At 34.4% G+C, this 10,000-nt stretch overlaps 1 protein-coding gene across 2 annotated transcripts in view; it reads right to left on the reverse strand.

Annotated features, from left to right (window-relative positions):
* Positions 1–10,000, reverse strand: part of LOC122267929 (adhesion molecule nephrin-like) — a 145,776-nt gene that overhangs the window by 135,675 nt on the left and 101 nt on the right. The window contains exon 1 of one of the 2 annotated variants that reach the window (XM_086549982.1): positions 9,108–10,000. This exon is cut by the window's right edge and continues 101 nt beyond it. In XM_086549982.1, coding sequence (XP_086406108.1) covers positions 9,108–9,261 — 154 coding nt within the window. In that variant the 5' untranslated portion in view covers positions 9,262–10,000. The remainder of the gene's footprint in view (positions 1–9,107) is intronic. The other variant, XM_086549984.1, reaches the window with a different exon arrangement.

The following is a 10,000-nucleotide window of genomic DNA, read 5'->3' on the forward strand; positions in this document are numbered from 1 at the left end:
ATATGTATATATATATATATATATATATATATATATATATATATTTATATTTATATTTATATATGTACATGTATATATATATATATATATATATATATATATATATATATATATATATATATATATATATATATATAATATACATGTACATATATATATATATATATACATATATGTATATATATATATATATATATATATATATATATATATATATATGTATGTATACATATATGTATATGTATGTAAAGATAGACAGAAATAAACCGACAGCTAAGTAGATAAATAAATTGAGGTAAGATACGTATACACATCGAAATCTTTTAATCACCTTCATCTCTATTTTAATCTTAATCTTAATTTTGTTTTTTTTTACACTGTTTATTCATTCATTTATTTGTTCATTTCCTCTGCCTACTCTATCTTCTTATTGTATATCCATCTCTGTATATTTATCTTCATTCATCTTTATCCATTTATGATCTTTATTCATCTATAATTTTGTTTCACCATTATCCATCTACAATTCTTTTCATATTTATTCCCCTATAATTTCTTCCACCTCCATTCATCATCTCTATCAATTCATTATCTTTATCTATTTTTATTTTCTTATTATCTATATTCATGTTTATTCTGATCTCTTCATCTCTTTTTCCTTACCTACCCTAATTTCGCCCAGTTTTTCTTCAAGACACACGTATTTGCGAGGTTAGAATATGCCGTATTGATTGACCTCTTAGGCCGAAGGACCACTTCAGGCAGGGTGGGGTGAGAAGGGGGTGGAGGGAGAAGGGGAAGGGAAAAGGAAAGGGGAAGTGGAAGGGGAGGGGGAAAGGGGAATGGAAAGGGGAAGGGGAAGGGGAAGGGGAAGGGGACGGGGAAAAGGGAAGGGGAATGGAAAGGGGAAGAGGAAGGGAAAGGGGGAGTGGAGGGGGAAGGGGAAGGGGAAAGGGGAAAGGGGAATGGAAAGGGGAAGGGGAAGGGAAAGGGGAAGGGGAAGGGGAAGTGGAAGGGGAGGGGGAAGGGGAAGGGGAAGGGGAAGGGGAAGGGGAAGGGGGAAGGAGAGAGATGGGAGATAGGGAAGAGGTAGAGGGTAGGGAAGGAAGAGGGAGAAAGGAGAGAGATAGGAAATGGGGAAGAGGTAGGGGGTGAGGAGGAAGAGGGAGAAAGGAAAGAGATAGGAGATAGGGAAGGGAGATAGAGATAGAGATAGAGAAGAGGTACGGGGGAGGAGAAGGAGATAGAGAAGGGGAAGAAAAGAGATCAAGCATAGAAGAATAAGTTGGAGTAGATGAGGGAGTAGATAAGGATAGGGATATGGAGGATAGGGAAGAGAGAGAACAAGTAGACAACAAGGCAGAAGAGACGGGGAGAGTGGAGGGGGGGGATTGGGGAAGGGGGAGTGAATATCCGGTTAATAGAGGACGAGTTGTGTGTACTCAATACTGACAGGCCTGGAAGAGGAATTGGTGGCCTGTTGATTTATTTATTTGATGTTTGTTCTCTTTGTATTTCTTTCTCTTTCTTTCTGTTTCCCTTTCTTTCTGTCTCTCTTTCGTTCTCTTGCTTTTATTTTTCTTTCTTTCTCTGTGTCTCTTTCGTTTTCTTTATTTCAGTTTTCTTTCTTTCTTTGTTTCTTTCGTTCTCTTTCTTTCATTTTTCTTTCTTTCTCTGTCTCTTCCGTTTTCTTTATTTAATTTTTCTTTCTTTCTCTGTCTCTTTCGTTCTATTTCTTTCATTTTTCTTTATTTCTCTGTCTCTTCCGTTTTCTTTATTTCAATTTTCTTTCTTTCTCTGTGTCTCTTTCGTTCTCTTTCATTTTTCTTTCGTTCTCTGTGTCTCTTTCGCTCTCTTTCTTTCATTTTTCTTTCTTTCTCTGTGTCTCTTTCGTTCTCTTTCTTTCATTTTTCTTTCTTTCTCTGTGTCTTTTTCCCTTTCCTTGTTTTTTTCTCTTTTTTTTCTTATCCTTACTCTCTCTCTCTTTATTTCTCCTTATGTTTCTCTCTCTGTCGATCTGTCTTTCTCTCTCTCTCGCTCACTCGCTCTCTTTCTCTGTCGGTCTCTCTGTCGATCTGTCTTTCTCTCTCATCTCTCTCTCTCTCTCTCTCACTCACTCTCTCTCTCTCTCATTCTCATCACCATTAGTGCATGCTATTCCTACCAATGAATATTACTATAATTACCCAATATAATTATCACTATCATTAAATATCAACAATAAATAAGTACGACAACAACACTCATTATCACCAATGTGGCTAATCATCCAACATATGGAGGTATTTATAAGTACTTAATGATTAGATAATTAAAGATTAATGGAGAGAGGGACAACGTGATATATGTGAGACTGGAATATTACACGGTTTGTTTATGTCCTTTACTTAGTTATTAATTTGATATATTCTTCTCTTCCTTCTGATTATCTTTTCCTTCCTTTTCATTTTTTTTTCTTTTGATTTTTTTTTCTCGTTCTCTTCTTTCTTTTGGGTTTCTTTAATTTTCTCCTCTCTCTCTTCTTTATCCTCTCTTTTCCTCCTTATCTTCCTCTTCATACCCCTTTCCCCTTTTTCTTTCCTTTCCTTCAATCTCCTATTCCTCCTCCTCTTTTTTCCTATCATTCGTCCCCCCCCTTCTTCCTCCTCTTTTTCTTCCTCATCTCCTCCTTCTTCTCCTCCACTTTCTCTTCCTCATCTCCTCCTCCTCCTCCACTTTCTCTTCCTCATCTCCTCCTTCTCCAGTTTCCTCTTTTTCTTCCTCATCTCCTCCTCCTCCTCCACTTTCTCTTCCTCATCTCCTCCTCCTCCTCCACTTTCTCTTTCTCATCCTTCTTCTCCTGTTTCCTTTGCCTCCCCTTCCTTTGACAATTTATCTTTTCTTTTTCATTTTTATTCATTGATGATCATTATTATTATTTTGTTGCATTCATCCACTTTTTTACTTTTTTTTTATGTGATTATCCATTTATTTTTTTTCCTTTTTGTTTGTTTCTTTTCTCTTATCGATCTTCTCTCTTCATACCTTTTGTGTCTCTCTTGTTGATAAGAACTTTGAGATAATGATAACAACGATAGGAATAATGACAATGATAATGATAACAACGACAGGAATAATGACAATGATAATGATAACAACGATAGGAATAATGACAATGATAATGATAACAACGATAGGAATAATGACAATGATAATGATAACAGCGATAGGAATAATGACAATGATAATGATAACATTGTTAACAATAGTAATGAGGATAATGATAATTACAATAATTGTAATGGCAATAGATATGGTAATGGTATTAATAAAGACGATGATATCATTAACAACTAATCAATTAATTAATAGTAATGGATAAGATAAATATGAAAACAACAATAATAATAATGGTACTAGTGATGATCATAATAATTATGACAATAGTGATAATGATAATAATAATGATAATAATAATAATAATGATAATAATAATGATAATAATAATAGTAATAATGATGATAATAATAATAATCACGACAATAAAAGCAATGACAATAATGATAACGATATAGATGATAATATCCATAATAACAACAAAAATAATGATAAACCTATCGGTAATAACAATAATAATATTAAAGGCAATTCTAATGATAATAATGATAATTATGATAATAATAAAAATATCAATGATGATAGCAATAATGATAGTAATAATGGTAACAATGACGATGCCAATGAATTTGATAATATTATGAGTAATAGTAATAAGGGCAAAATCATAATAATAAAGATAATAATCATAAGAATGATAACAGCTAAATGCATCGCTATTAGCAATATCTATAAGAATAGTAAGAATCATTATTCACATACACACACACACACACACACACACACACACACACACACACACACACACACACACACACACACACACACATATACATATATATATATATATATATATATATATATATATATATATATATATATATATATATATATATATATATATATATAAAGAGCAAAAGAAAACCAATTCACTTAAGTAAACGCGAACCCTTAACATCAACAAAGGCAACACCTAAGACACCGGCTCTACTTTCTGATGTCTGGAATGTCCCAATTATAGTAAGCATTACCACGAAAGCTCGTTTTATGAGAGACATAGGAAATCTGGATTTTCTAGACATTTCGTTTTTTTTTTTTTTTTTATTGGAGGCAATTGTTTAGAGGAAGAGAGAGAAGGGGGAGAGAATAATAGAAGTATAGAGATCGATAGATAGATAGATAGAGATACAGAGAGAGAGAGAGAGAGAAAGAGAGAGAGAGTAGAATATATATATATATATATATATATATATATATATATATATATATATATATATATATAGAGAGAGATATATAGAGAGAGAGAGAGAGAGAGAGAGAGAGAGAGAGAGAGAGAGAGAGAGAGAGAGAGAGAGAGAGAGAGAGAGAGAGAGAGAGAAAGAGAAGAATATATATATATATATATATATATATATATATATATATATATATATATATATATATATATATATATAATGAGAGAAGAGAGAGAAGAGAGAGAGAGAGAGAGAGAGAGAGAGAGAGAGAGAGAGAGAGAGAGAGAGAGAGAAAGAGAGAGAGAGAGAGAGAGAAAGAAAGAGAGAGAGAGAGAGAGAGAGAGAGAGAGAAAGATAAATAGATAGATAGTTATAGAGACAGAAAGAGCATAAAAGAAAGATAAATAGATGTAGACAGAAAGATAGATAAATAGATAGAGAGGGAAAAAAAGAAAAAGAAAAACAAGCTTAAAATAAAGCAACAATGATAACCACAGCAAAGACACCCTCAAGCCAGCTAAGCAAGCCCTATGAAAAGAAAGCAACAATAGATCCATTTTTTCTCGAAAATCCCCCAAGCAAGAGATTTGCAACACTTGTCAACCTTCACCGCTAAACCCTTACTCTGAGCCTGGTTTTCCTCAAGGATCTCATTATTCCAGTATTCGTTAAGTTTTATTTCTTAGTTCATTCTTTTAATTCTACTTCTTTTCTTCTTTTTTTCTTCTTTTTTTTCGCTCTCTTGCGCTTCGTGTATTTGTATTTGTTTTATGTTTTGAGTCTTGTGTTTATTTATTTATTTATTTTTGGAATTTGGTATATCTCCTTGTTGGTTTGTTTTTTATACCCTTTGCAGTTTTTACCTTTTCTTATGGATCTTTGCCTCTAACAAATTGTTATCGTTTTCTTCCCGGACTTTAATGCACACACACACACACACACACACACACACACACACTTTTATCTATTTTTTTTAGATAAAGTAAATTCACTTTAGTAACACTTTAATACTGAAGGATGAATATAGTGTTTTCTGCATCAAAGAAGGGAAACACCCAACGTACATTTTCTTAGTTGTCACTTGAAAATTGGATTTCTCCGTGTCACTCGGATCAAAAGAAATAATGTATAAGAATATGGTAATATTGACGAGATATTTGATATATAGATCACTAGTCCTCTTAATTTTCTAATTATCTGTATATCTTCTAAGGTCTACCTCTTGTACCTAGTTTCTTTATAATTTTATATATTTGACATTTCTCTTATTTGTTCCCTTCTCTTTCCTCTTTACTTTCTATTACAAGTTCTCTTTTCCCCTTTTGGATTTTGATATTCTATTTCACCAAGAATAATCTTTCGCTTTTTGTTTCTTTATTGTTCTTTACCTGTTGCACTTCCTTTTCTCTCACACAGTCTCGTCTTTTCTTGTTTACCCTTATACCTTTCCAGACAAGTCTTTTTCTCTTACTTTCTTTCCCCTACCACTCCCCTTACAAACCCTCTTTCTGCTCCTAAAGCTCTCAGTATTTCCCCTCACGTATCCTTCCTTCTTCCTTACTTGCCATTATCCTTCTCCCTACAAGCCCTGTTTCTTACTCCACAGCTCTAAGGATCTCCCCTAACAAATCCTGTTTTTTTGTTTGTTTTTTTTGTTTTTATGCCTCAACTCTGTTTTTCTCTTCACAAGCCATGTTTCCTCCCCACTACTCTTAATATTCCCCTTTAACATATCCTGTAGTTTATCTCCCTAAAATCCCATCTTTTTTTCTTTCACAAGCCATGTACCCTGCACTACTCTCAATCTTCCCTTTCACATATCCTGTTTTTACTTCCTCAAATCTCATCTTTTCTTTTCACAAGCCATGTTTCCCCCCTTCCACTCAGTATTCCTTCTATCTAATCCTGTTTTTTTCCCCTTCACTCCCATTTTTTTCCCTTCACAAGACATATCCCTCCACCTCCACCACCCTGTACCCCACAACTCTCTATTTTTCCCCTACAATTCTCGATAACTCTCCTCACGTGTTCTCCTTCCTCATATCTTTCTCCCCTACACGGCCTGTATTTTTTCCCCTATGGCTTCACAGGTTCCTCTAACACGCAGTGACTAATTTGCTTTCTCAAATCCATCGCAAGTAAATGTTCCTTTGTCAATTGTTTGTGTTGAAGTAATAAAAGTAATGCGAGATTCAGCTGATATTCCTTCAGATTCTATTCTTATTTATCTCTTTCTCCTTTTTTTTCTATCTCCCTCTTTCTATCTTTATATCTAATCTATTTATTTTTTCTTGTACTCTTGATAGAATAGAACATAAAAAAAACATGTGTATATATCTGCCTGAAATCTACCAGTTCAGTTTAATATCTTTTCATCTATCTTTCTCTTTCACTCTTTCTCTCTCTTTCCCCTTCTCCATTTTCACTCATCTCTTTACTTTTTCTCTCTATCTTTCTCTTCCTCCATCCAGTTCTCGTTCTCTCTCTCTCTTTCTATGTCTATCCACTCCCTACTCTCTTTCTCTCCCTGTCTCCCTCTCCCTCGCTCTCTTTCGCTCTCATTTCACCATAGTCTCCTGGAAATCATTAGTCAGTGCTCTGGACGCAGCGGGGTGAGAGACACGCATTTGAAACACCGGCGCAACGAGCACATCTGTCCCATACGTTAAAAGGCACAGTGTCATTTGTCCCATGAAAACATCTACATTAGGTTCGCTATCTGCCCTGTGGTGGCAGCACCGTCCACGTTCTCGCGTGTTGATGGAGCTGTTCTTATTATGTGCTCTTTTGTTTCTACTTCGTTATTATTATTATCTTTTTTTTTTCTTTTCCGTTTTTTTTAGTCTTTTGTGGTTTTCGCTTTCTTTTTTTCCATTTTAATTTTCTTGCGGGGAGATTTTGCTTATGGTGCAGTTGGAAAATTGTTTTCTGTTTTTTTGTTTGGTTTTGTTTTTTGCTTTATTCCTTATATCTCTCTCCATTCCTCACCCCCTCCCCGTCTCACTCTCTCCCTCTGTTCTCTCTCTCTCTCTCTCTCTCTCTCTATGTATGCGTGTGTGTGTGTATGAGTGTGTGTGTGTGTGTGTGTGTGTGTGTGTGTGTGTGTGTGTGTGTGTGTGTGTGTGTGTGCGTGTGTGCGTGTGTGCGTGCTCCTCTCAATCCAAAGTTATGAACTACATCGAATGTGTTAAAAAAAAAAGCAAACAGAAGTACACGTGCGAGACTATTCACACGAGTTTACACAAAACTAATAAATAAAGAGAGTAAAAGTCAACATAATAAAACTCACAATAAATTAAGTGCAAAAACCTCTCAGAACCTGAAGTATGCACAGAGGTACAAACATAACACGAACGGGAATGAGTTTTCTTCTTCTAGAATGGAGTTGGAAAATATCTCAAATACAATAACGCATTATGTGTATGATTTATCTTCTCTCTGAAGGGGGGGGGGGGGAGAAGAAGAAACAGAAGAAGATCAGGAAGAAAAAAGGTAGAACAACGAGATGGTAAAGAAGAAGGGAAAGAAGAACAAGGAAAGGAAGAAAAAAAAAGAGAGAAAAAAGAAGGAAAGAAAGGGAGAAAAATAAAAAAAAATAAAGGAAATAACCAACAAAAAATAAAAAAAATAAAAGAAAGTAAGCCAAAGAAAAGAATAAAACAAGAATAGGAAGAAAAAGAAGTAAAACAAAAATAAGAAAAAGGGGAAAAATAAAAAAAAACAAAGGGGATAAGAAACAGAAAAAGAAACAGAAAAAGAAGAAGAAGAAGAAGAAGAAGAAGAAAACAACAAAAAAAAAAAAACAAGCGAAAGCCTGTTCCTCCGGTTAATCTAAGAGTCAACATACTTAGCCTGAGCCCGGGCACTATAATCAATACCCCTTATTGATAATTAATGTTGGTCCACTTTATCTACTTCAAAAAAGATATTCATAATCATCCCCAATTAGGAATTGTTAATTCAGGTCAAGTATCCTCCTGGAGAAATAAAATGAAAAAAAAAAAATCTTTGGATAGATAGATAGGTAGATACAATGATAGATAAATTGATGAAGATAGATAGATAGGTAGATACGATGATAGATAAATTGATGAAGATAGATAGATAGGTAGATACGATGGTAGATAAATTGATGAAGATAGATAGATAGGTAGATACGATGATAGATAAATCGATGAAGATAGATAGATAGGTAGATACGATGATAGATAAATTGGTGAAAATAGATTCAGTTTTCAAAGGTTTATCAAATAAGTGATTCCTATATATATTTTTTTCATGTTTCAAATTCCGTCGCGTTTTATTTCTTTATCTTTTAATGTCTTCATTTTTATCTACGACAGCGTGACAAGAGGCAGTATATTTCTGTAATTAAGTATCAACGTACAAATCTAACAGCTGTTTTTTCTCTATACTTTAACGTTTTTTTTCTGCTTAACTTCAAGAGGCTAATCTGCCCTTATCTTTACTATCTCTCTCTTCTATCTAATCATCTTTATTCCGCTACTGCTCTTTTAAATATCACTCTAATTTTCTCGCACAAGAACACTCCTCCATCGCTCGTAATATATATGCTATAATCGTTATCATTTCTTCAGATACTCTTCTGTTACGTCGCCTTATCATCCTATCATTTATATAAAAAAAAGTCATTTTCTTTATCCCATTCAAATTATCTCACACTTACCCCCCCCCCCCTCCAAGAATAAAAAGAGACAATCACAGAAGATGAAAAAAGAAAAGAAAAATAATCTTAATCCATAACGACATACTTACTGTTTTTGAATTCATCATTAGGATCTATTTCTTCTCCGTCTTCCACTTCATCATAGAGTTCCTGGGAGGTGATGATGGTGAAGGAGTGGTTGAGAAGGATAGTGAAGATGGTGATGCAAGTCCAAGATCTCCAGAGCTTCTTGGCTCGGAACATCTTCAAGGAATGAAAGAGAGAGAGAGAGAGAATTTAAGGTCGATCTTCACACGTCTTATATTTTGTATTTCTGATTCCTTTTTTTATCTCTCTCTTTTGGGTCAAATATTCTCTCTCTCTTTTTTTTCCTAATATCTATCTTTCTATTTCCTTTTCTCTCTCTTTCTTTCTGTATGCATTTATTTCTTTAGGTGAAATAAATATATATTTATTTCTGTCGAATCTTCTATCTTTTCCCCCTTCCCTCTCTCTCTCTTTCGTATTTGCACCTCCTCTGTCCTTCTCTTCTTCCTTCCTGCGTTTTGCGAATTTCTAAAACACGGCGATACAATTTACCAGTGAGTTGGCCGCTGCGTAAATGACTACCATTCAATATGAACAATTTTCTACGGTCATTATCATAATTTCATCACATATGACACTGGTCTTAGATCTCACAATTCTCATCTTCTTTCTCTCTCTCTTTCTCTTTCTTTTCTCTATTTCCTCTTCTTCTCTCTCTTGCGAGCAGCACCGAGCATACCACAAAAATCCAAAGTACCAATAGGGATCAGGAAAAAAAGTACCAGCGTTGGTATGTTTACTGAAATACTATCCTTTCTTTATCCAACAAGAAGATCTACGGAAGGAAAGGATACCAAATAGACACGAACGTATGTATCTACGTATCTCTCGAGCCTCGAAGCTGTCGCCAGGGGGAAAGTGTGTCTCAGAAACGGGAAGTTTTTTCCCGGACGAA

Source organism: Penaeus japonicus, unplaced genomic scaffold, assembly GCF_977035675.1.
Source record: "Penaeus japonicus unplaced genomic scaffold, GWHDUDI00000001_assembly GWHDUDI00000002, whole genome shotgun sequence".
NCBI lineage: Eukaryota > Metazoa > Arthropoda > Malacostraca > Decapoda > Penaeidae > Penaeus > Penaeus japonicus.